Raw genomic sequence first — 25,236 nt, 5'->3', positions numbered from 1 at the left:
AGGGCAGATTTAGCTTCTGGTGATTACATCATTAAATTTAATTTCTACCGGTTGACTTTAGAGTGGCTTTTAGGTTACTTCCTCCCACGCCCTCAAGCTAATTATAACAGCGTGTGAGGGAAGGGTTTTAACTTTTTTTTTTTTTTTTTTCCTCTGGACAGCCTCTGCTCGTGCGTTGTGAAGCATCCTTGAATTGCCTGCGATTCCAGCCGGAGAGGCTGTAGTTATCTATTTGCTAACAAGGCCTTGAGAATCTCCTGAAGTTGGTTGGCAGACTTTCCTACTCTTGTATTGTGTTCTGTGTAAATGTTTCTAACTAAAATGCCTAGGGTTAATATGGCTTGATGGTGGGCAGGCATTCTTTCCTTGAGAATTTGGAGGAATACTTCCCATCAGCTGTTAAGTTTATTTGCTTTGGATCGGGCAAAGTTGTTACTAGAGCCCGTTTTTCCATAGGGAAGAGCTGATCCTTTTAGTTATCTTTCATGCCTCCTCTCTATCTATAATGATGTATAGCCCATATGGGGCTGGGCATAGAGAGGAGTAAAGGGGTAATGTGCCAAATTCCCCCCTCAGCTTGGGAGAGGCGGCACAGTTGATATGGGTGTGCCAGCTGAGAAATCCTTTCCTCTCACTCCTTGTGCATTCTTTGGCACAGAGGCACTGCTGCTTGTAAGTTACATTTCTTACCATAGGGAGGATTTCTCTTTGCTTTTCTGAGCTTCAATTTTATCCTTCAGGGCTTTAATTTCTTTTCTGTCAATCTGTTAAATGCTTACAGGTCCTTGGACCATGATGCACATACATGTAGTGGGTGCCTCTCTGCGGTGGGGGTATGCTTAGACTGATCCCCATTCATTTTAGTCATTCAGAGGAGTATTTTGTCCACTCCTTGTTCGTTCAGTGGCTTATAGGAAACTAAATCTCCACACTTCAAAGAAGGAGTCTGCTGGGTCTAGAGTGTCAGACCTTATCAGCAGCTCATGAAATAAGGGGAATCGTCACTCCCTCACATCCGCTCGGCCTCAAGGTTCGGCTGACCCCCCCCTTTGCATTTAAGACCTTGTCAGCGGCATTCACTCCTCGTACATCAATTTGCATTCATTCAGATGAGTGATTATAAATGCAGTTTTCAACATACTATCAGTAGGAGGAATAGGATTACCCCAACAGGAAAAGGAGCACTCCCTGGGATTGCTCCAAATCTCAGTAGTTATTTAAAACAGCCCACGGATTGGTGTATTCAGTCATTGGTTGCTGGCAATCCTAATCCCTAATAAATAATGACAGGGTATGACATACAAACACACAACACGCGGTCTGGAGAACGCAGAGGTTCAGCGGATCACACTTTCCAGCTGTAACAGCTACAGCTCACTCTCAAACCTTCCCAGTCCCTCCGGACAGGCGCTGGGTTCTTTCTCTTCCAGCCTGGACTTGGGTGCCTTGGCTCCCAATCTGGCTGGGCTTATCTTCCAGCGCGGGCTTGGACACCTTGCTCTCGACCCGGCTGACTTACGGAGGTTGCGCGCGGTTTTCCTCCCTGCTTCTGCTTTTTGGTACCTCCTCGGGGATTCCACACACGACTTAACTGTCCCTCTTTAGCTTCGTCTTTCAGACGTACTCTTAGGGATAAGCCTTTACCCCCGAACTTCCGTGTGTGGCTTATACCATACAGTCTTTTCTTCTTGTAGCGCCTCTTGGTACCTTCACAATTGCCGGCGGGGATTTGCACTATGCAAGAGTGTGTACGTTAAGTGCCTGTTGGGGGGTGTCTGCCAGGTCTTACAATGTTACGTGCAATGAGAGAGTGAGTCACCAGTTCATGCTGCCTGCCGCCTTGCGTACTCGGCCGATCCCGAGCTTAACGTACGGCTCAATCACTCCCTGGTGATTTATACAGTCTCTCCGTAATGAGCCCCTTAGTTCTAACAGTACACAGCCCTCTTGTGCTTGTCCCCTGTGGGGTTTAGATGTTCCTCCCTCCCTCTTTCAGGCCTGCCTCATATACTTGGTTCACCCTCATCCAGGTATCTCATGCCTCAAATGGAAACGGAACCAGGATGTGTCTGAAGGAAACCAGAGACGTCAACCCCTAGACCTAATGAGCTGGTAAATTAAATATACTCACCTCTCTTGGGTTTCTGTCTCCAGCTCCCGATCAGCTCACAAGCCTGGATCCCGGACGAGCCCCCAATTTGTTGGAAATAAACCAGGACACACTGGATGCAGGTGAAAACAAGCGAGGATTTATTACACCAGCTGATGGAGTGACACGCAGGGGTTACCCTGGTGAACACTGGTTAATTAATACAATACAATAGGTTATATAGTCAGCAGGTGGACGGAGGAAAAATGATTTGATAGGTCTAGCAACAAGACGACATGAGCACATAAGCCAATAGAACTACTAAAGATTACATAATATCTCCGCCCATTGCAAAGTAACAGCTCGTTAATTAATATACAGGTGGTTATTGTTTAACTGCCAAAATATGTCAGCAAAACAGTAATAACATTTAGTCTGCATTTATGATAATGATGTTTTTTATAGCAGGCGGGTGTGGCCTTGAGTTGGTGCAGCACTGGGTTCTCAGGCTCATTATCTAGGAGTGAAGCAAGACAGTTTGAGCAAATTTTATGAATGTTATCTAAAGCAAAATGTGTTACGTTACCAACTGAGACCCTGTCCGAGTGTTTTAGAATGTGGTTGCTATGGTGCCCAGGGTCTTACTGTCTGCAGCTCTTATCCTGACTGTGGTGTTCCCAGGCCTTAATCCTAGAATGGAGTTATGCTGTTTAGAGGCCTACTAGCACATTTAGGGCTGCCTCAGTTTACCCTACAGTTATTATTCTTTGTTATAAATCCTCGAGTCACCCAACAAGTTCATCCTTTTCTCCAATCAGTTTTATTGCTGTTCTCCAGAACCCCTGTAACTTAGCCTGCATGGTAATGAAGGGTTGATATTCCAATTGTCATTGCTCTCAGAGCCCGCCGGAGTTTTCTCTCCTCTCTGCTCTAGGACATGATGCCTCTGCCGTCCAAAGCCATATTGGCTTTTTCCGCTGACATGTCACATTGCAAGTTTACCTCTAATTTGTCTCCTTAACACTGCACAGGCTCAAAAAGTCATTAAAGGAATGTTACTATTGCTCTATAGACTAATAAGAATTTGTTTTCCTGTAGCATCTGGAAACTAAGGGTAAAATTGTCAAAATTGTCCTGTATCCAAGCTACTCTGCACTGAAAGTTAATGGAAATAGTTGTTTCATAATGGTAGAATTGAAATGGATTCAGTGCTATCTATTTAGACTGTGTAAAGCTGCTTTACATTTTTACATCAAAGGCCAAATCTGAGACACTTCCAGCCCACTTAATTAACCTCATTAACACCAGCCCTACAGCTGACAGGTGGTTTTTTTCTACTTTTTCTGTTACTAGGGGGCTGTGCCCCTGCTCACTACACTTGCCAACCCCCTCTCTGAGGGTAGGCAGGCCTGACTCTTCCCCCAACCAACTGCTGGGGAGGGCCGGGCCAAGGCCATGCCTGCCCAGGCTTTCCTCCACAGCCACTGGGAAAGTGAGTGCAGGGCTGGGACTGCAGTGTGGCTTTCTTCGTGGCTGCTGGGGAGGGCCAAGCTGGGCCTGGGTGGGGTTTGGCTCCTGTGGACCCAGATGATGTGATGTCATTGTTCTTTTCATCCCGCAGGAACATTTTTTTAGAGAAAATCCTGGGTTTCTGGTAGTCCTCTCCAGCTCATCTTTTGAAAGTTCATGGTACCAGGTATATTTTGGTTAGTCTCTGAGGGTACATCTAAACTACAAGCCTCTTTTGAAAGAGAGTGTCCAGCGTGCAACCACTTCTTCTTTTGAAAAAGTGAGCACCCAGGCAGTCTGAATGCGCTCTTTCGAAAAAGCCCTCTTGCATTCAAGAATGCCTCTTTTTGAAAGAGCACTTTCAAAAAAAGGCGTTCTTCCTCGTGAAATGAGGAGTAATGGTAGTTCGGACTAGGAAGCCTAGTTTGAACTACCTAGTTCGTGCCCCGTGTAGCCACGCTGCACGGGGTTCGAACCAGCGGGGTTTTAAAAATGGCGGCTCCCCGCTTATGCAAATGAAGCCCGGGAAATTCAAATCCCAGGCTTCATTTGCAAGTGCGGTATGCCTACATTACCCCGCTAGTTCGAACTAGGAGGGTAGTGTAGACATACCCTGAGTGATTTAGAGAAGGTGACCTAGCTTTCCAGTGCAGAGCAGCCCCGTATAGAATATTTTAGAAGGATCAATAAATGAAATTAGCAGTTGTTCTTTACCAACATCATATCCAGAGAATCCTTTGCAAAAGAGCAACTTATCAAACAAACAGATCTTGAAAAGATTCCCAAAAGCACAGAACCCAGTTCAGTTCTACCAGTATTAAACAGCTATTTCCATTAAGCAACCAGTCTGTCCCACTCTTAAAAGGCTTTTAAGAGAAGCATCCCTCCCTTTGATGTCAGTTAATTGTAGACATGCCTGTGAGATTGCGCTCACTGACAGGAGAGGTAAGTTAACTTCTGTTGGTGGGGAGGAAACAAACACAGCACCCAGATATAAAGCTGAGGTGCTGGACAAAACCATTAGACTGGCTGGGCTTGCCATTCCCCTGACTGTGTACTCCATTGTGTGAAACCCAGGGTAAGGATTAAGAACGGCCACCCTGGGTCAGACCAAAGGCCCATCTCACCCAGTGTCCCGTCTGCCCACAGTGGCCAATGCCACATGCCCCAAAGGGAGTGAACAGACCAGGGAACTATCAGGTGATCCCTCTCGTCACCCCATTCCCAGACTCTGACAAACCAGCTAACAGTCACTGATGGACCCAACCTCCATGAGTTGCATGATCGCAATATGTCATCCTACACCAGGCACAGGAGCTGCTGCCCCGTCCCCGATCCCCTTTTCAGGGCAAAAAATATGGGACATTTCTAGCCTTTTAAAAAACCCATCCAGGCTGCAATTTAACATGTGAGAACAAGGACACGTCTGGGAAAAGCCGGATGTATGGTTACCCTACCCAAGCCCAGCCAGATCTTTCTCACCCTGGCTCTGCCGTCGCCTCGCTCTCTCGCTGCCCAGCTCTGCCACTGCCTTGCCATGTGTCTCTTGCCACCCCCGGAAGCTCCTGCGCACGCGACAACGTGGCCTGGCTTGGGGAGACACAGCAAGTGTGCTTTGCCACTGCCTTTTGCCACTCGCAGCCCCCCACCGGCTGGCAGCTCCCACGCACACGCTGACGTGGCTTGTCTCCGTGCCGCACGGTGCTGCTGCTGTAGCAGATGTGGCAGGCGTGCTCTGCTGCAGCTTTGGCTACAGGCCCCGCCCCACCGGCTGGCAGCTCCCACGCACACGCTGACGTGGCTTGTCTCCGTGCTGCACGGTACTGCCACCCTAGCAGATGCAGCCAGCGTGCTCTGCTGCACCTTTTGCCACTGGCCCCTCCCCATCAGCCGGCAGCTCCTGCGGATGCACGGCCGCAACTTGTCAGGGCCGTGCCGCACCGCTCTGCTTGCAGGGATGCACTGCCACTGTGATAGACCTGCTCTGCTGCCTCCTCTTGCCACTACCACTGGCCCCCCCCCCCCCCACTGGCTGGCAGATCTTGTGCATGCGGCCTGGCTCAAAGCTGCACGGCTGGGTGCTTGGCTGGGTGCTGCCACCCCAGCAATGACGTAGGCAGGAGGCCCAGGAACCGGCTCAAGGTACTGTGGGCTGCATGCAAAGGGGCCGCATGTTGAGTAGCCCTGTCCTAAACTTATGTGGCTCTTTTATGACCTCCCACCATGTGTCTCTCTCACTGCAGCAATCGTCATTCATGGTCCATTGATAACTCCCCTCGTAGTGCCTGTCCTCATCCTTCTCAAAAACTCCTCCCAAGATCCCCCCTCCTTCACCGTCTCCTGCCCTACTGCCCAGTGTTCATAGCAACTGCTTGTAAGAGTTTCACTCTTCTCACTGGTCAAACGCTGATCACTCTCAGCCTGGCTCTCCTCCTACTCACCCACGCAGCACAGCCCGTAAGCACACCCTTCAAGGGCAGTTCTTGAACTGACAGTGGACTAGAACACACGTGGTCATTGGTCATAGCTATTCTCGCCCTTCTTGCTGGACCCCTCCTTCCCCCATTCCACCTTCTACCCTAATTATAAAATGAAAAAAACTAGGGTTCCATCTCATTATTACTAATTGAATACATTTATTTAATGTGTTGACATTTCCCCTCAATTTCAATTATAATTCACATACTAAGTGCACAGACCCACTTTATAATATTTGCACTATAAGAAAGAAACAGAAGAAACCGTGCGGGTTGAACCTCCATAAACCGGCACTCTCCTGTCTGGCAACATTGGCCACGGATGTTCCAGGACCAGAGAGTCCCAGTGGGGCACAGGTGTTGCAGGCTGTTGGCAGCAACCTGCTAGCGGGGCGAAGAGCTGAGCTCCCCACACCTGGGCTGCTGGGTGTGCAGCAGGGCTGCTCTGTGGGGCTGCTGAGAGCACCTCAGCTGGGCTGCCTGGCATGGCAGGCATGTCACATTGGATTTTCTAATGATCAGACAGATCACTGCTGCACCCACATAGGGGAGGGTGTTATGCCCAAAGTCTGTACAAAGGGGGCCGTGGGAGGTGTCCAATGAAAGCTTGAGTTCTACTGATTCCATGTGTGCTATTCATGTACTTGTGTGATGTCTGTATGTGGGGTTATGAATATGGACTCTGGGCTGGTCCTGGGAGTGTTCTCTGCCTGAGACAGAGCGATGGGCCTGGACTGCCCATTGTAAAGAAGGATGTCTGATGAATGACTGTGCTAATTAGTATGGCCCCAAAGACACTGGCTCTCAAAGTGGTCACACCTGAGGAATGCGACTGGAAACCTGCGAACCAGTCAGTATCTCATGGCTGCTGACATGTGAATCATGCCATCATGTGACCAATTCTGGTTGGGGAGACACCAGGGATATACAAGTGCCATGAGGCAAATTCCATTTTGTCTTCAATTCTGCTACCAATCCCAGATGCAGCCTTGCGAGGGACAGAGAGCTGGGAAGAATTGTCAACCCATCCTGACATCGGTGGTACACCAGAGACTAAGCCAGCAGTTTGTAACATCTCTGGTAAGAACCTGCATCCAGAACTGTTGATTGGTGCATGTGATGCATTTTCTTTAGCAACCTCACTCTCCACCTTTTCTTTCTTTTGTTAATAAACCTTTAGATTTTAGATTCTAAAGGATTGGCCCAGCGTGGTCTTGTGAGTAAGATCCAAAGTGTAAAGTGACCAGGGATCTGTGGCTGGTTCTTTGGGACCAGGAGGACCTGTTCGTGGTAGGTGAGATTGGGTTCTAGAACCCCTCACCTGTGTTAGGCCCAGGGCTGATCGGGGCACAGGGAGAGCTGGGGTGCCTGAGGGGTTTTGCTCATGAGGCTTCCTGCCAGCCGGACTGGCAGCTGAAGCGCTCGGTGGGACTGATTTGGGAAAAATGTCCAGTCTGGGACTGTAAGGAGCCCTGATTTTGAGCAATTTGCCCTGAGCAGATGCCCTCAGTGGTGCCCAGGCCCAGCCCGGTCCATCACAAGGCAAGGGAGGATGAGGACCAGCAGGGCAGTGAGGACTGCAGTGGGTCCAGCGCTGATGGGGCTGGTAGAATGGGGGAGCGCAGATATGACTTCCTCTGTTCTGGAAAATCCCTCCTCTGGTACTGATCCAGTTGTAAGGGTGCTGTACCAGAGAGGTCCAACTTGTATTTCAGTTCTCCTCATACGAATTCTGTAGTCCAATTTCTTTATCACGAAAATTAAACTTATAAATATTGAATTATGCATTCAAAATCAAACCGTGTATAACTTCAGAGTCTACACATCCACTCTGCCCTATTTCTTGTTCAGCCAGTCACTCAGTCAAACCAATCTGAATACAATCTGAAGGGGACACTGCTGCCTTCTTGTTTACAGTGTCACCTGAAAGTGAGAACAGGCATTTGCATGGCCCTATTGTAGCTGATGTTGCAAGATATTTATGTGCCAGATGGGCTAAAGATTCATGTGTCCCATCATCCTTCAGTTGCCATTCCAGAGGATGTGCCCATGCTGATGACAGGTTCTACTCAATGACAATCCAGAGCATGTGGACTGAGCCATGTTCATTTTCATCCTGAGTCAGATGCCACAAGCAGAAGGTTAATTTGCTTTTTGGTGGCTCAGGTTCTGTGGTTTTCGGATTGGGTGTTGCTCTTTTAACACTTCTGACAGCATTTTCTATACCCACTCAGATTTTGGAAGACACTTCAGATTCTTCAGCCTTAGCTGAGTGCCGTGGCTGTCTTGAGAAATCTCACATTTGTGCCTGCTTTGCATTTTGTCCAATCTGCTGTAGAAATGTTCTTAAAATGAACACCTGCTGATTCCTCATCCGAGACTGCTGTAACAAGGAATATATGGCAAAATGTGGGTAAAACCACAGAGAAGGAGCCATAGAGTTCTCCCCCTTCTCCCCAGGAGTTCAGTCACAAATTTAATTGACACATTACTTTTTTAACAAGAGTCATCAACATGGAAGCATGGTCTCTGGAGTGGTGGCCAAGGCATGAAGAGGCAAACACATTTCTCCTTCAAGTGTTTGTGCATGTGCATTCAAATTAGGTGTCTGTGCATGCACGTTAGCTGGAAGATTTTGTCTCTTGCAGTGAGCCATAGGGTTGATCTGGATGCCCCCTGGAGTAGCTGAAATGGAACCCAATACAGAGTCCTGCAAACTCTCCCACTTCAGTTCCTTCTTTCTGCCAATGACAGTTAGCTGGAACTCCCCATTGATTGTTAGCAAAGGCTCGTTTCATCTTCCTCATCTTTCGTATAGTTACTCTTGCAGTTAGCTACAGTTAATATAAAAAAAAATGTTTTCTAGTAAGCAGCGTTTGAATGAAGACTTCTGTTACAGCCTTCTGGAATGGGAGAGAAACCCTGGGTGTGTCTATGGGCTCATCTAGACTATGCTGGAGTGTTGAAAGAGGATATGAAACAAAATACAGGACTATGCAGCACTTTAAAGACTAACAAGATGGTTTATTAGGTGATCAAATTTGATCTGAGGAGGTGGGTCTGGCCCACGAAAGCTCATCACCTAATAAACCATCTTGTTAGTCTTCAAAGTGCTACATAGTCCTGTATTTTGTTTCCGCAAGACCAGACTAACATGGCTACATCTCTATTACTATTCTACAAAAGAGGATATGCAAATTCATCAGAGCTTTCAAACGTGAATGTAGTTTAGACACAGCTTTTTCAGCAATCCCCTCCCCCTTTGTTGAAAAGCCTGCCACAAAAGAGAGAACCACTGGATATGTAAATACTCTTGCATGGACAGAGGCTCCACTGCCTGAGCCCTATAGATTGAATTGGGGAGGGAAGGAGCCAGCAGGCAGCATGGCTCCCCCAGGCATGAGCTGTAAGACTGGTTCAACCTGTTCCTCCCCACTGGTTCAATGAGAGAGTTGAAGAAAGGCTGCATACGGAGTCCCTTGTGTATGTAAACATACTCCAGTGAATGCTGGAGTATCTTGTGGCTGGACTCTGCTTTGGACTAAGAGCTGAAATCACAGAGAGCTCAGATCACTAGGTTTGGCCCAGAGTCAAATCCACACAAGCCAGTGGCAGATGGGATGAGCAGCCAGCGGGGCGGTGATGGAGAAGTGGGAGGAGCAGCCAGCGGGGTGGCAGCAGTGAGAGGGCGACAATTGACCAGCAGGGCGGTGCCAGAGAGCAGGGAGCAGGTGGCTGGCAAGTGACAGCGCAGTGGGGGAGATGCCTCCTACCCCCCTAGGAGGGGAGGGGACCTCTGCAGATCCCCTCTGAGCTCTGGTCTGCCCTGACCAAGGGCTGGGCCCCTGAGTGGGGTGCAGAGAAGGGTTGGGCATGGGAAGGGACATTTCCATAGCTGGACTTGACAGCCTGAGAAGAAGAGGACACTGCCCAGCCTACTCAAGCTGGGATGTTTACTTGTGAACTATGTTTGTGCTGTTCTCTCAATGCCATGTTACTTCCTGCCCCTTCTATTAAAAGTTTCTTTTCCACACTCAGTCTGTGCTTGTGAGTGGGGAAGCCTGGCCTCTCAGAGGCACACAGAGATGTTGTGGGAATTTCCCAGGATACTGGGTGGCGGCTGGAGCCAGTTCTGTGTTGGGTGGATGGAGGAAAAACCACTAGACCTTGAACCCGGCCCTGGCTACTGCTGGTGCCACCTGTCAGGAGGGGTTACATTAAGTGGTTTACATGGTTTGTGAGTCTCTAAGGTGCTGCAAGACTATTTGTTAACATTTTTCCAGTTACAGACAAATACAGCTCCCACTCTGAAGATCAAGTCATTTGTTTCAACATTAGTTAAGCAGGGTCTTTCTCCCTCCCATGTGTTGCAGCATCAGGCCATGCCTGAGATTCCAAGCTTTAAAGCCTGGGGATCTTGTGGCAAGCGTGTGCCCCAAAGTGACCCTCACGCTTCTTGTGTGAAGTCTTTGATAGAAAGGTACAGAAAGATCTCAGCCCCCTCTGTGAGAACTTCTAGCCCTGTACGCCGAAGGCAGGGATCAGCGCCTGAAGGTCCTTGCTGTGGGGCAGTCCTCTGTTCTCTCCTCCAGGGGGTAGGATACCATGTTTCAGGGCTGTCTGAGTCTGCACCCCACTCCGCACGACCTGTAAAACATTTGGAGTTAGGCCCCTCCCCACAGGGCTGGATAATTTGGCAGCCAGAGGCTGTAAACTAAAGTCAGAGCTGGCCCTTTAACACAGGACTGGATGGCCCCCAGGCCAGATTCACAGGGAGAGATGCTGTGCCCTCGCAGGGGGACCCAGGCCCACCCTACTCCACTGAGTCCCAGCCCAGGGTCCTGTGCATGGCGGAACGATTCACCCCTCCCTCGGCAGGGAATCCAACCGGAATACACTGAGGATCTTGGGATGGGAGAGGCTGCTCCTGCACCCTCCCTGGGCCACTTCCTACCAAATCCGACAGGCTGATGTCCTATGTAACAGCCAGGTCCTCTGCATCTCCAGCGGTCACATATCCCTGGGAATCTGCTGGGGTTGCATTACCGCCGTTGTCAGGGCCTCTGCTGCTCTCGGCACATGTGGCTGGCTGCTGCTGCTCAGGAGCTCCAGACAGAGGTCCTTCTCCTCCAACCCAGATGGAACCTCTCCCCAGGCTTTCATACCAGGGCTACAGTCTGAGCATGCCCGGCAGGGCTGCAGGGGCAGGGCTCTTCCAGCCAGGGCAGCCTGGCTAAACCCTGCTTCTTCAGTGCGGGGCTGGTGCACCCCGTCACAGTCCTGTTAACAGATGTGGCACCCAGCAGCACCTCGTCGGTCCACAGTGCGCCATCAGCAGATGGACAAACCCTTGTCTCCTCCCTATGGGCTCACCCCGAAGCTCCCATTGCCGGCACCGAGCCCAGTCGCTGGCATCATGGTCTAAGATGAACAGGTCAGAAAGGAACAGTCCCTGCAAAAGATGGGCCAAAGCTGCCACCTGAATCAGGCTACCAGCCTTCCACAACTGCCCCCCAGCACCACTGAGAAGCCCAGACACCTCCTCCATGTTGTTCTCCCGAGGCTCCTCGTGACATTTCTGTGCCTTCTACTCCTGAAGGGTCCCAGACTGCTCAGGCACCTTCACTCCAAGGCACCCTTCCCTTAGCCACCCGGCCCCGCTGAGGGACCCGTCTCCAATGTGATGTCTCAGCCATCTTCTTCCCCGGCACTATGCTCCCCCGTGCTGCAGGCCAACCAGACCAGGGTGACTTCAGCACTGAGAACTTCTGCTCCTCCGTGCTTGTCCTGTGTAGACCCCTTGGAGTCACATTCAGGAAGATCGACACTGAACAGAAGCTGGGCATCGACACTGAATAAAGAACAGCACCGACATACAGCACCACAACGGCCTTTTTGAACCCCCTGGTTTGTCGTCAGAGCCAGGAGAGCAGTCAATGGCACCACAGCATCTTCAGTGGTATCAGCCACATTTGTGCCCCTGTCAACACCGTCAGGCTCGGTGCTGGGACCCCTTGCTCAGATGCTGATTTGTGCTTTGGCACCACCACAGGCATCGACCCCCAACCCCTCCTGTGCTAGCTCAACACCAATGCCAGCGCTGACATCAGTGCCAGCTTCAACTCTGCTACCAACTTCTACTCCAGCACTACTGCAGGCACCATGTCCAGCTCACAACAACAGGCTCCTCTTCCCCATCTCTCGCCTCTGTCTGTGTCCCGCCTTCCTGCCAGGGACACCTGTACTGCAGCCCCCCCCCTTCCCATCTTGCTTGTTCCACCCCCACTGCCCCTTGCTCCCCAGCTTTCCCCCACTTGCTCCCAGGTTACCAGCATGTTCCACACCCTCTGGGGAGAGCGCCCCCCCAGGCGCGCCCCATCTCCTCCTCCCGCTGCCTCCTCACCTCTTGCTGCCTGCAGGAGATAAGACGTGACCCCTCATCCCAAGCAATGGCCGTGGGAGCCCCTTCTCAGAGCAGCTCAGCCTGCCTGGTCGCAGGCAGGGATCCAGGCAGCTTCTCTCAGGCCCATGCTCCTCCCTCAACCTCTGTTCCCTCCTCTCCCCATTCCTGTGACCTCTTCACCCTCATGTCTGCTACCAGACTCACCCTGCACCACTGTTCCCTCTAATCTTTTCCATCCATGTGCAGAATACATTTTATTTTGTGCGCCAAGCCCTGTACCAATGTGCACTACCAGGAGAAGTGATCTAGGAAGACAGAAAGGGATCTAGGGGTTATAGTGGACCACAAGCTAAATATGAGTCAGCAGTGTGATGCTGTTGCAAAAAAAGCAAACATGATTCTAGGCTGCATTAACAAGACAGGAAAAGCCATTCTTCTGCTCTACTCTGTGCTGGTTAGGCCTCACTTGGAGTACTGTGTCCAGTTCTGGGTATCACATTTCAAGAAAGATGTGGAGAAATTGCGGAAGGTCCAGAGAAGAGCAACAAGAATGATGAAAGGTCTAGAGAACATGATCTAGGGGGAAAGGCTGAATGAACTGGGGTTGTTTAGTTTGGAAAAGAGAAGACGAAGGGGGGACATGAGAGCCGTTTTCAGGTATCTAAATGGGTGTCACACGGAGAAGGGAGAAAAATTGTTCTCCTTGGCCTCTGAGGATAGAACAAGAAGTAATGGGCTTAAACTGTAGCAAGGGAGGTTTAGGTTGGACATTAGGGAAAAGTTCCTACCTGTCGGGGGTTAAACACTGGAAAAAATTGCCTGGTGGGGGTTGTGGAACCTCCATCTCTGGAGACATGGAAGAGCAGGTTGGACAGACACCTGCCAGGGATGATCCAGACGGTGCTTGGTCTTGCTGTGAGGGCAGGTGACTGGACTCAGTGACCTCTTGAGGTCCCTTCCAGCTCTAGTCTTCTATGAGTCTGAGTCTAAGGTTGATAAACTAACATGAGAAAGTGAAAACACTTACTCTGTTTCGTAATGTAAGTGAAACTGTTCTCCCCAGCTGCAGCACTAGCAAAATGGCTCTGGTGTAATTATGTAATTAACAGACCACAGATGGCCTACGCGGTGTGCGGGCTCTGCCCTTCCCCCTCTGCCAGCCTGGCCCCGCTCACACTCCCCCCCACCCCTGACTGCCTGCTGCAGGTGTGCTGGGAGGAGAGTGTTTCTGCCCCGGAGCGCCCGCATCCCCATGTTCTAGGCTGGCTCGGGCCACGCGGACACTTCCCAAGTCTCTCCTCTGTCCCTCTCTAACCTCTGTTTCCACATAGAACCAGATATCAACTTCCCTGATTGAGTATGAGTGTCCACCGTGTCCAGAGATGGGAGCTTAATCGCCATCTCCTGCATCCTAGGGAGAGTGACCACACAGCTGTTCTGCTCTGCATACTTAGCTACACAGTCCTTCTCCTGAATCTGAGACACTAAGTTCCCACTCTCCTCATCCACCTGGGAACAATCCTGTCCCACACACACTGACTTCCCAGCAAGCTGGTCACCCACAGTCACTGAGTTAGCAGCCTGCTCCAGTTCTCTGGATGTTCCTGCCTCCGTCCCTCTGAGACCTCTCCACAACCATCCACACTGGGTTTCCCTAAACCCAAGTCAGTGGAGTCACTGTTAACAGACAAGTTCTGTCTGTCAGGCACCAAAACAAGTGCCTCACACAACAAGCTGCTGCCTTTTACAGGCAGAGCTTTCTCCTGAATGCCTTCTCCAAGCCAGGCATTGTCTCCTCTCAGTTACTGCAAACTGCTTGCTACAAGCACTGCCAGGACTCTCTTCCCTATGAGCTTCCTTAAGCAGCAGTTCACCCTCCTCTGGCTCTGCAACCACATTACCCTGCTGAGCCCCAACCAACTCCTCCTGCAATTCCCTTACTCCCTGAGTCATCTCCAGCCCCTCTGGTGGATTCACAGACAATCCCCTCTCAGGCACACAGACAGACTCACAAGAGACAGGGTCAGAGGCACCTTTTCTCCCTTTGCAGCTCTCTAGATGGCTGTAAACTTACATACCATCATTAGGCTCCAGAGTTAACATGACCTCATTCTCTCCTTGTACCTGGGCCAAGGGGTCACCCTGGTCCCACAGAGTCACTCCCCCCTCTTCCCGCAACACAGCAACATCAGGCACAACATCAGTGTCCCCACTGTGATTTCTGGGGTTCATGCACAACACTGCCTGGATCTACCCAAGTCACAGCATCCTCCTTCCCAGCAGACACAAACTTAGAGCCACCTCCTTTCTGGGCCTTCTTTGTATCCAGACCCAACTCTGGGACAACAGCCCTGCTCTCAGCCAACACAGGCTGTGGGGCACCTTCCTTAGACAAAGGAAGAAACTCTTCCCCACACACGAACAGACAACCAGAGACAGCTTCTCCCAACACCCCTGGCTAATTTCAGGCATACAGCTAGCCACTGAGACAGCTTCCTTTACTGCCCCACTGCTACTTTCACCAGCCAAATTGCCAGCTTGCACACACTGTGCTTCATACAACTCACTTCCAGCTTGTGCAGGTTCAATTTCACAAACCTCACCAGCCAACAACTCCTCAACTAAAACTCCGCTCTGGCCAGCCACTCCAGACTGCCCCAGAGAAACATTTCCCTGACTTCTGGGCTCTTCCTGCCCTGGTTCTGATTCCAGCCTCACCTCTGAGGCATCAGACGGGCCCTCACCCACAGGCTCACTGCCCCCCTGCACAGACACACAGCCATCTGCCACAGGCACACATGTAGAGACACTTTCCCCTTGGTTACAGGGAGACTGACCAGCTCCAGGAAACTTTCCGTACCCACATGCACCCCCTTCCCAAACCTCCCTGTTAGCTACAGGTAACACAAAAGGTTTGCATTCACACATGCTTTGGGGTTGGGTCATCACATCAGCTGGGCAAAACACGTCTGCCATACCATAAGCACACCGCATACCTGCAGAGTTATACATTGAACCTTCAGGAGAATACAGTCTCTTGTTCTTTTAGTCTCTTAAGCTGGAGGTCAAGTCTAGCATTTTCCTCCTTGGCTAGGGCCATCTTCTCTGCATGCTCCGCCATTTCCTTAAGCTGACGTCTGCCCCTCTCTGCCATTCTCTCTGTGGCTGTGTCTACACTGGGCCACTTATTCCGGAAAATCAGCCGCTTTTCCGGAATAAGCTGCAAGCTGTCTACACTGGACCCTTGAATTTCTGGAAAAGCAACAACGCTGTACTGTACAAAATCAGCCACTATTCCGGAAACCCTACGCTGTTCCCGCTCGGGCATAAGTCCTTATTCCAGAAAAGCTTTTCCGGAAAAGGGCCAGTGTAGACAGCTTTTCCGGAAAAGCAGAAGACACAGAAAAAAGCGGTTTGGACGGCGCGAGACCCCGTAGGAGCCGTGGACTTCCTGGTAACCCGAGCTCCTACAGAGCTCGGAGGCTGCTGGGCGCCCATGGCAGGAGCCTGCCAGACAGCGTGCAGCTTCAGCTCTGCCACGTGGTGCTGTGCTGCCCAACAGCCACCGCTCAGCCCAGCATGGCAGCTGCGGGTGGTGAGCCACCTGCCCCCGCAGGGGAGGAAGCCCCCAGGGGCCGGAAACGCCGGGCCCCGTTCTGGACCACCCCAGGGAGCTGGAGACCCTCCTGGATCTGTGGCAGGAGGAGGAGGGTCTCCACAACCTGCAGTCCCGCCGCCGCAATGCAGACCTGTACACGCGGCTGGCGCAGAACCTGGCGCAGCAGGGACACCCCGGCCGCAACTGCAAGCAGGTGCGGTCAAAAGTCAAAGAGCTGCGGCTGGGGTATGTGCGGGCCACCGACGGAAGGGGGCAGAACCCGATGCCTGCCCCTATTACAACCGGCTCCATGCATTTCTGGCCCAGCCAGCCCTGCAAGCCCCACCTGTCCCTGTTGACACCTGCCAGCGCCCCCCCATCAACCGTCCCACCGAGCCAGGGGAGGGAGAAGACAGCGCCAGCGCGTCTGGCAGTGAGGAGGCCAGCGTTGCCACCGCCCAGCAGGCCCCCTCCAGCAGCTCCTCCGAGGCCGACGCCAGGGAGGAACCCACTGGTGAGTTTGTGCAGTTTGCACCCCCAAAAGGCGGGAGGGAGGGCGGGGGGGCCAGGTGCCCGGAGGGAGGAGAGGGAGAGCATGTCACTCAGGCCACGTGAGCTGCACGCTGTGTAGCATTAGGCAGCAAGCAGCACGTGCAACCACGTGCAGCCTGGTGACCGAGTGGCACGTGGCCGCGGCAGGCAGCTGCAGGGCACGCCTGGGACCGTGCTGCTCACACACATCCGGCGGGACCAGGGGGAAGGGTGGATGCCGGCTGGAACCGGCCAGGGCCCCAGGGACTCAGCCCAGAGCCCGCAGCTCCGCCAAGGGTGCAGCACAGAGAACGGCAACACTGTCCCATGCCTGGCTGTGAGGCACAGCCAGCTGCTCCTGGGAAAAGCGCAGTGTCACAGTCCTGTGACCGTGGACCCCCACTGAGCCCCTCGACTGGTCCCGGTGCCTTGGCTGGCTCCCCGAGGGAAGTCCCCACTGTGGCCACACATGTCCCCGGGCTACCGGGCTTGCGGGAGGGATAGTGGGAGGGAGAAGGGCCCCCCTAGGTTTTGCTGCAAGTATGGAACATCTCCCCCCCCACCCAGTCACTCTTCTGGTTCCGTCCAGGAGATATCCCACACGAGGGGATCTGAGAGCCCAGAGCGCCTCTGCCAGGTGTGCTCCCAGGCACTGCGTGGGGATGCATCTCGCTCTCCTGTCTAACACCAGTGATTAGCCCAAAGCTTTTCACAGTCTCCACCGGCAGGGAGTTCCACAGGTGAATGCAGCACAAGCACCCTCCCACCCTCCACGGGGCCAGGATACAGACCGGTGCTTACAATACTGGAGGGGGGACCTTACTCCGGGGGCAGTCCTCCTTGCAAACATACAACACGGGGGCAGGAGGGGAACCGAGTGGGCCCAAGCCACACAACTGTGGGGTCACCTGGGCTCAGGGGTGGAGGGCATGAGGTGTGGGGACAGTGGACGTCCTGCCTAACTGACCCATCCTTTCTTCTCTTCCCTGCAGCGGGACCCAGCACAAGACCCCCCAGTCCGGCAGCAGTGGCACCCCCAGCAGGACAACCCTGGAGGCGCAGGCTCCGACACCGGGACCAGCTGCTTCGCCAGCACGTCAACGCCATGGAGGCAATCCGGCCTCCATTGGCGAGTGGGTGCAGGGGGACCTGCAGTGGCGGCAGGACGCCTGGGCTGCCTTCCTGGATGAATGCCGAGGGATGCGCACCACCATGGACACGCTGACGGCACATATTGTGCACGCCATTCACTATGGCATGGACGGAGCCCAGGCCCCCGCCATCCCTCCCGTAGCACAGCTCCTCATGCCCCCTCCCATCCCAGCTCCTGCCCCTGTTCCTGCCCCTCCTCCTATCCCTGTACCTGCCCCTGCCCCTGCCCACCACCGCGTGGTCTGCCCAGCGTGGGCGGGCTGGCCCCCGGAGGAGCGCTCGCACGGGCCGCCCATCCCAGTAACTGCCCCCTCCTGTCCCAGTTGAAGGTCTCCCCCCCCCTTCCTGTCCCAGTTGAAGGTCTCCCCCCCCCCCTTCCTGTCCCAGTTGAAGGTCTCCCCCCCCCTTCCTGTCCCAGTTGAAGGTCTCCCCCCCCCTTCCTGTCCCAGTTGAAGGTCTCCCCCCCCTTGTAAATAAACAGTTCTCTATTTTGCTGTTCATTCCTGTGTTGGGTATTGTGTAACTCTAGTTAGTGTACGAAATGATGTGAGATGCCAAGTAGCCACTTAAATGTAACGTGGTGGCAAACTGTGGACAACAAAATTTGTACTCTATCACTGGGGGGGCCCTTCTTAAGTGGTCAGTGGTTTGTGGCGCAGATATAAATGCTGAGACTTTTCAGTAAAATGTAAACCACAAACTATATTTACATAGATAACAAACTAGCAAGAACGGTTAAAAGATGCACACAACAGATAATTAAACATAGTGTAGGCGCAGGGAGGACAATTGGGGAGTGTTGCTGGCCACCTCAATCCTTTGGTCCTTCCGGGCCTCAGGAGAGGAACAGCCAGGAGATCCCTCAACGGAAGACGACTGGAATCAGGTACGCTGACTTCAGCCTTCCGCATGAACCCCGCATCCTCGTGGCTGTTCTTCAGGACGGGCGATGGCGGCCTAAACCCTAGCCTAAGCTAAAAAGCAAAACCCTAACTAAGCCCGACGCACCCGATGAACAGTCACGATGACGGCCGACGTGCTTTGACCTGACGCTTTACAATTGGGGGGGAGGTAAGGGGAGGGGGTGGGGAAGGGTAGGGGACGGGTGGGAGTAGTCTGGGGAGACCCAGGCAACCCTACTACAGGTCTTGGGCAAACATGTCCACCGGGGCCTCTCTGATGCGTACCGCATCCTGGCGCGACTGGCGGACGGCAGATGTGTTGGGCTGTTCCAAGGTCTGTGCCTCGGCTGCCATCCATGTAGAGAGGAAGGCCTCCCCACTGCGCTCCACAATGTTGTGGAGCACGCAGCACGCGGCCAGTACCTCTGTTGCATTCCGCTCACCCATCTCGAGACAGGTGAGCAAACAACGGAAGCGGGCTTTTAAACGTCCAAAGGCCAGCTCCACTGGGTTTTGGGCCCAGTTGAGGCGGTCGTTGAACCGGGCCCGGTTCTGGTCCGGCTGCCCCGTGTAGGGCCGCATGAGCCAGGGCAGCAGGGGGTAGGCCGCGTCCCCGACAACGCAGATGGGCATCGGCACATCCCCGACAGTCAAGTCCCACCGGGGGAAGTAGGTGCCCGCCTCCAACCTCTGAAACCGTCCTGAGTTCCGGAGGATGCGGGCGTCGTGTGCCCGGCCGGACCAGCGCCTGTAAATGTCCATGAAGTGGCCCCGGTGATCCACAAGGGCCTGCAGAACGATGGAGCAGTACCCCTTGTGGTTCATTAAATGGGCCGCTCGATGCTCCGGGGCCTGGATGGGGATGTGGGTGGCGTCCAGGGCTCCCCCGCAGTTGGGGAACCCGAAAGCAGTGAAGCCGGCCATGGTACCATCCACGTTGCGCAGGCGGATGACTCACGGGAGCAGGGCGTCGTTGATGGCGTGGACGACCTGCAGAAGGGTGCAGAGAAACACAAGGGAACACATCACATACAGCAGGGGTGAGTGTGCGCTCCCTTGGGCCCCCCCCTTGATTCCCTCTGTCCTCGCGCACACACACACACACACACACACCAGGGACCCCCTTGCTGCACGCCCCCCCCTCCGCCACCGGGCCTATGCAAGGGAGGGATGGCCCAATCCCCTGGGCGACCCAGCTGGGAGTCTTGGCTGCCCCTGGTCCTGGAGTGCATCACCCTCCCCCCACCTCACACCCCCGGGACTTACCTCCACGACAATCACTCCGATGGTTGATCTTCCCACCCCGAACTGTTGGGCCACTGAGCGGTAGCTGTCCGGTGTGGCCAGCTTCCAGAGTGCGATGGTGACCCTCTTCTTCACGGGGATGGGTGCCCGCAGCCGGGTGGTGGATCTCTGCAGTGCGGGGGTGAGCCAGGTGCACAGCTGCAGGAAGGTCCACTTTCTCATCCAGAAATTCCGGATCCAATGGTAGTCGTCCCATCGTCCAAGGACCAGCAGGTCCCACCAGTCAGTGCTGATGTCCAAACTCCAGACGGGCTGGTCTACGGTCAGGTGCTGATGCCACACGGTTGCCAGGGCCTCCCTGGTGAGGGAGTCCAAGGTGATCTCTGCCTCCTGGTCCATGTACACCATGGCACCGGCCTGCAGCATGAGCCGCAGCCACCTGAACAGCCCCCACAGGGGCCCGACCAGGCACATGACCACCCGTGGCTCCATAGCAGACAGAGCAGGGCAGAAAAAACAAAACTCACGGGAAAGCAGTTGGGGGCCAAAGGGTGGTGTCCCCAAAACTCAGAGGGCAACCACCAACCCTGCGAAGGGTGCCAGTCCCTGGCAGAGGCCCCAAGGCACGGGAGCAGGAGACCAACGGCTGCCCGGGGAGACCCCTTTAAGCACATGTCTGAACGGCGCTCTGGCCCCGCCCCCGGAAAGGTCTGGTGGCCTTTGCCCTCTTCAAAATGGCTCCGGGCTTCTGCTTTTCTGGAAAAGCGCGGCGCCAATGTAGATGCGCTTTTCCGGAAAAGGGCTTCGTTACGACGATAACTCCGGGGCCAATGTAGACGCTCCTTTTCCGGAAAAACTGAAAACGGAAAACTGTTCCGTTTTAAGCATTTCCAGAAACAGGTGCCAGTGTAGATGTAGCCTGCATGTTCTGCTTTTCTCTTTTCAAGTTCCCGATCCAGCTCCTGCTTTCTCTTAGCAATTTCTTCATCTGCTTTCTGCCTTCTTTCAGCAGCTTCCTTGGCTCGCTTCTGCTCCCTTTCATCCACATCTCTGGCTAGTAACATCTCTGCTAGAGCCTGCATCGAGAACTGGGAGATTCAGTGCATGTAATGTATGATTCTTTAGTAACCTTACTCTCATGCTTTTCTTTATTGTGGTAATAAACCTTAAGATGATAGATTCTAAAGGATTGGCCCAGCGTGATTTGTGGGTAAGATCCAGAGGGTAAATTGACCAGGGATCTGAGGCTGGTTTCTTGGAACCGGACAGGACTTGTTCGGGGTAGGTGGGATTGGGTGCTAGGACCCCCCACCTGTGTATGAGGCCCGGGGCCATCTGGGGCATGGAGATGTTACAGCTGCTGGCTTAAGAGTCCTTGTTGCACGTCCTAGCATCAGGATGGGTTCACAGGTCTTTCCAGCTCTTTGATCCCTGCACTGCTGCCTCTGGGATGAAGTGCTGAGCTGAGAACCAAGATGGCGTCGACCACATGGACTCTTTATCCCTCCTTCCTGGTCTCTTCTTGGCTGCAGCAGGTCACCTGGCCAGCGGCCTATCCCTGTGTTCCCTGCTGGCAGCTCTTAGGTGTCCGCCCTCATTCTTTATGTGTGTCCTTGGCCCATCGAGTGCCATTGTCCCACAGGGCCCTGCTAATTAGCATGTCCATAGGCTGGGCTCTGCCCAATGCTCAACCACATGCAGAGAAATATTCAGTATCTACACAGATTACAGATTCCTAACGCCACACACAGACATTATACAATCATATAAATAGCATACACAGGATCAGCAGACAGTGACCTTCTATTCAACACCCCACAGGGCCCCCTTTTATACCACTTTTGGGGCCAACACCCCCACCTATGGGTGCATCAGTGATCTGGCTGCTTCCCTCAAATTCAGTAACGTGACAGGGGCTCATGCACTATGTTCATGCGCTCATCACACTGCTCCTCCTCCTCCTCTGTCAGTGGAAGAGGTGGGGTTGAGGGCCTGCCTTCCCCAGCACCAGCTGCAGCGACCACCCTTGGGTCCATGGTTATCCTTCTATGGCCTCTGTGTGAGTAAGGGGGAGAGGGGGGAAGGGTGCAAAAAGGCTGCTCTCCATTGCTCTCAAGGAAAGGAGGGGGGTGTAGATTAGTGCATTATGAGACACTGGTGACATGTATCGAGAACCACCTGCTGATCAGGATTGGTCCCAGCATGCACTGGGAGCAGAACCCAGAATGCCAAGGCGCGCAGGCTCTGTGCGATAGCTACCCACAATGCATCACTCTCAAAGTCAATAATAGCCTCATTACTGGAGAGACTCTTCTTCAGAGTGTATTGACTTCTTGCACACTGTGGGGATTTGCACACTCGCCTTTACACAGTCGGGTGGTAAGAAATCGACCATAATAAATTCAACCTAGTTTCATAGTGTAGACATGGGCTCAGAATCCCCCAAAAGCCACATACATACATACATAATTGAATGGTAGTTAAACCACTTGGCAGCACTCACCACTTCTGAACCTAATCCAAGAGTGCGGCGACTGATACTGCGGACCCTTCTTGCTGGACCCATGGTGATGCCACAAACCCTCCAGTCCTCTTTTGTTTCAGTCTCGGGCAGCATGGCTCCATGATCAGGCTTGGTCCCGAACTGCAGCACTGACTAGTCCTCACTGCTTGCTCTGCCCTAGCCAGCTGGGTAAATGTGCTGTCCTGGACAGGGATGTGCCACTAGGCTGAGATGAGCACACGGCTCTGTTGCAGCGTTCGCTTAGACCCAAGGTCTGTAGTATTTACAGACTAACTCAGAAGCCCCCTAGGCCACTGCTTACCCTGCCACTGGCAGTGAAAGCAGCAACACACCTGTGAGCACAGGGCCACGCGTTGTAATTCTCACCCGTCCCCTTGGGGTCTGGCCAGGGATGTCCTGAATCTGTCACATTTGCTCCCAGCAGGGCCGGAGACCGGAAGTGGGAAATCAGAGCTGAGGATCGTCCTCGTCGGTAAGACAGGAGGCGGGAAAAGTGCAACAGGAAACACCATCCTGGGCAAGGAGACATTTAAGTCTGAACTTGAAGTGACGCCCGTCACGCAGAGCTGCAGCCCAGGCAGCAGGACCTGGCATGGAAGGAAGGTTTTGGTTATCGACACCCCGGCTATTTTTGACACCAATGACTCTGATGAACAAACCACCCGTGAGATGTGTCGCTGTATCGCACTCTCCTCCCCTGGACCCCACGCGCTGGTGCTGGTGACTCAGCTGGGCCGGTACACGGCGGAAGACCAGCTCACAGTGAGGAGAGTACAAGAGCTGTTTGGCCATGGGGCCATGAAGTACATGATCGTCTTATTCACCCGCAGAGAAGACCTGAGGAGTGGGACCCTGGAGGAGTACCTCTCCCACCATGATAACAAGCAGCTTCAGCAGCTGATTAAACAGTGCGGCGACCGATACTGCGCGTTCAACAACAAAGCTCCAAAGGAGGCATGGGATGCTCTGGCAGAGGGGCTGCTGGGTAAGATTGTGGAGATGGAGGGGAAGAACAGAGACAAACCGTTCTACACTAATGAGGTGTACGAAAAGGCCAAGAAGCTTCTGAAAGTAGAAGCCAAGTGCTGTGAGAAAGATGGAAGAACAAATATGTGGGAAAAACTGGAGGAGGCTGAACAGAAAAAGTTGATGAAGACACAGGACTCCTATGAGAAAAAACAAAAACCCATATCTTCAAAGTTTTCATGGTGGCCCTATTAATATCAGCCACTCCATTAGAGGCTCATTCATCTGCACACCTGTTAATGGGATATGTGCCTCATGTGCCAGCAAAACCCCTCTGCCATGTACATCAGACAAACCAGAAGAAATGGACACAAATCAGACACCAAGAATGACAACATCCCAAAACCAACAGGAGACAATTTCTATCTCCCGGGACACTCAGTGCCAGATTTAAATTGGCCATCCTTCAATCACGAACATCAAAGAGAAACTGCAGAGTTGCAGTTCATTTTCAATCTTGACTATTAATCTGGGCTTGAATACAGACTGGGAATGGGTGGCTCATTCCAAAAGCAATTTTCCCTCTCTTGGTATTCACACCTCATCATCAGCTGTTGGGAACAGAGTTCTCCATAAGCTGAATGTTTGTGTGGCATCTCAGGAGAAATTCACATGTTCCCCCTGCCCCCGATTAGCACCACAGCTAAATCTGTGCCTCCGAGCACACAAAGACTTATTCTGCACATGGACGGAAAAAACTAGAGAAAATATTGGTTGGGAATAGGCTGTAGCTACCCTAACTCAGTTGGGCTTGTTAGCACTGGTCCTTCACGTGACAAGGTAGCACCCTTCTTTTTGTGTGCTAATGTAGTTATACCTGCCTCTGTAATTCCCCTCCATGCATCTGACAAAGTGGGGTTTTTGCCCATGAAAGCTTATGTCCTAATAAATCTTAGTCTGTAAAGTGCCACAGAACTTCTCGTTGTTTCTGAAGACACGAGATGTCATTCTTCTGCTCTACTCTGCGCTGATTAGGCCACACTGGGGCTGTGTCTACACTGGGCCACTTATTCCGGAAAATCAGCCGCTTTTCCAGAATAAGCTGCGAGCTGTCTACACTGGCCCTTGAATTTCCAGAAAAGCAACGATGCTCTACTGTACAAAATTAGCCGCTATTCCGGAAAAACTATTCTGCTCCTGCTCGGGCATAAGTCCTTATTCCGGAACACTGTTCCAGAAAAGGGCCAGTGTAGACAGCCCAGTAGTCTTTTCTGGAAAAAAGCCCCGATCGCGAAAATGGCAATCGGGGCTCTTTTCCGGAAAAGCGCGTCTACATTGGCTACGGTATTCCGTTTTAAGCAGTTCCGGAAATTCATGCCAGTGTAGACACAGCCTGGGTGTATTGTGTCCAGTTCTGGGCATCACATTTCAAGAAATATGTGGACAAAGTCCAAAGAAGAACAACAAAACTGATGAAAGGTTGTACCTGATCCCTGGGTCAGGGTATGGCAGGGCCTCCAACCTCCAGCACGGGGCTTCAGGCCTAGTCCACCCCACCACAGGCATCTGTTCTAATCATTTCATCATTCTAGTTGCTCTGTGGCTCAGCTTCAAGTCCTCCAAGGCTGGTGGAAGTTTTGGTGACACTGTTGTTGGAAATGGGTTGAGCTGGGTATCACTTGGGGTCCTTTCTCCCAGGCATGCAGTGGTACCAAGCATGGCAAATCTAGAACAAAGATGTATCTTAGGAAAAAACAGTAAAAGCCAATAGCTATCAATGTAGAGCTTACCATGGGCATGTCAGATGTGCAGCCCTCAGAAAGCGACATTACAGCCCTCC

General features: G+C 52.7%; 2 protein-coding genes across 2 annotated transcripts in view; both read left to right on the top strand.

Annotated features, from left to right (window-relative positions):
- Positions 1–23,651, top strand: part of LOC149525477 (GTPase IMAP family member 8-like) — a 74,497-nt gene extending 50,846 nt beyond the window's left edge. Inside the window, exon 5 of the mRNA XM_089775911.1 lies at positions 22,855–23,651. Coding sequence (XP_089632037.1) covers positions 22,855–23,651 — 797 coding nt within the window. The remainder of the gene's footprint in view (positions 1–22,854) is intronic.
- Positions 1–25,236, top strand: part of LOC149525476 (neoverrucotoxin subunit alpha-like) — a 117,285-nt gene that overhangs the window by 72,879 nt on the left and 19,170 nt on the right.

The sequence above is a fragment of the Pelodiscus sinensis genome, chromosome 2 (assembly GCF_052426305.1).
Source record: "Pelodiscus sinensis isolate ZL-2025 chromosome 2, ASM5242630v1, whole genome shotgun sequence".
Classification (NCBI taxonomy): Eukaryota; Metazoa; Chordata; order Testudines; family Trionychidae; genus Pelodiscus; species Pelodiscus sinensis.
Note: the sequence above shows the minus strand (reverse complement) of the source record. Positions and strands in the feature narration are given on the sequence as shown.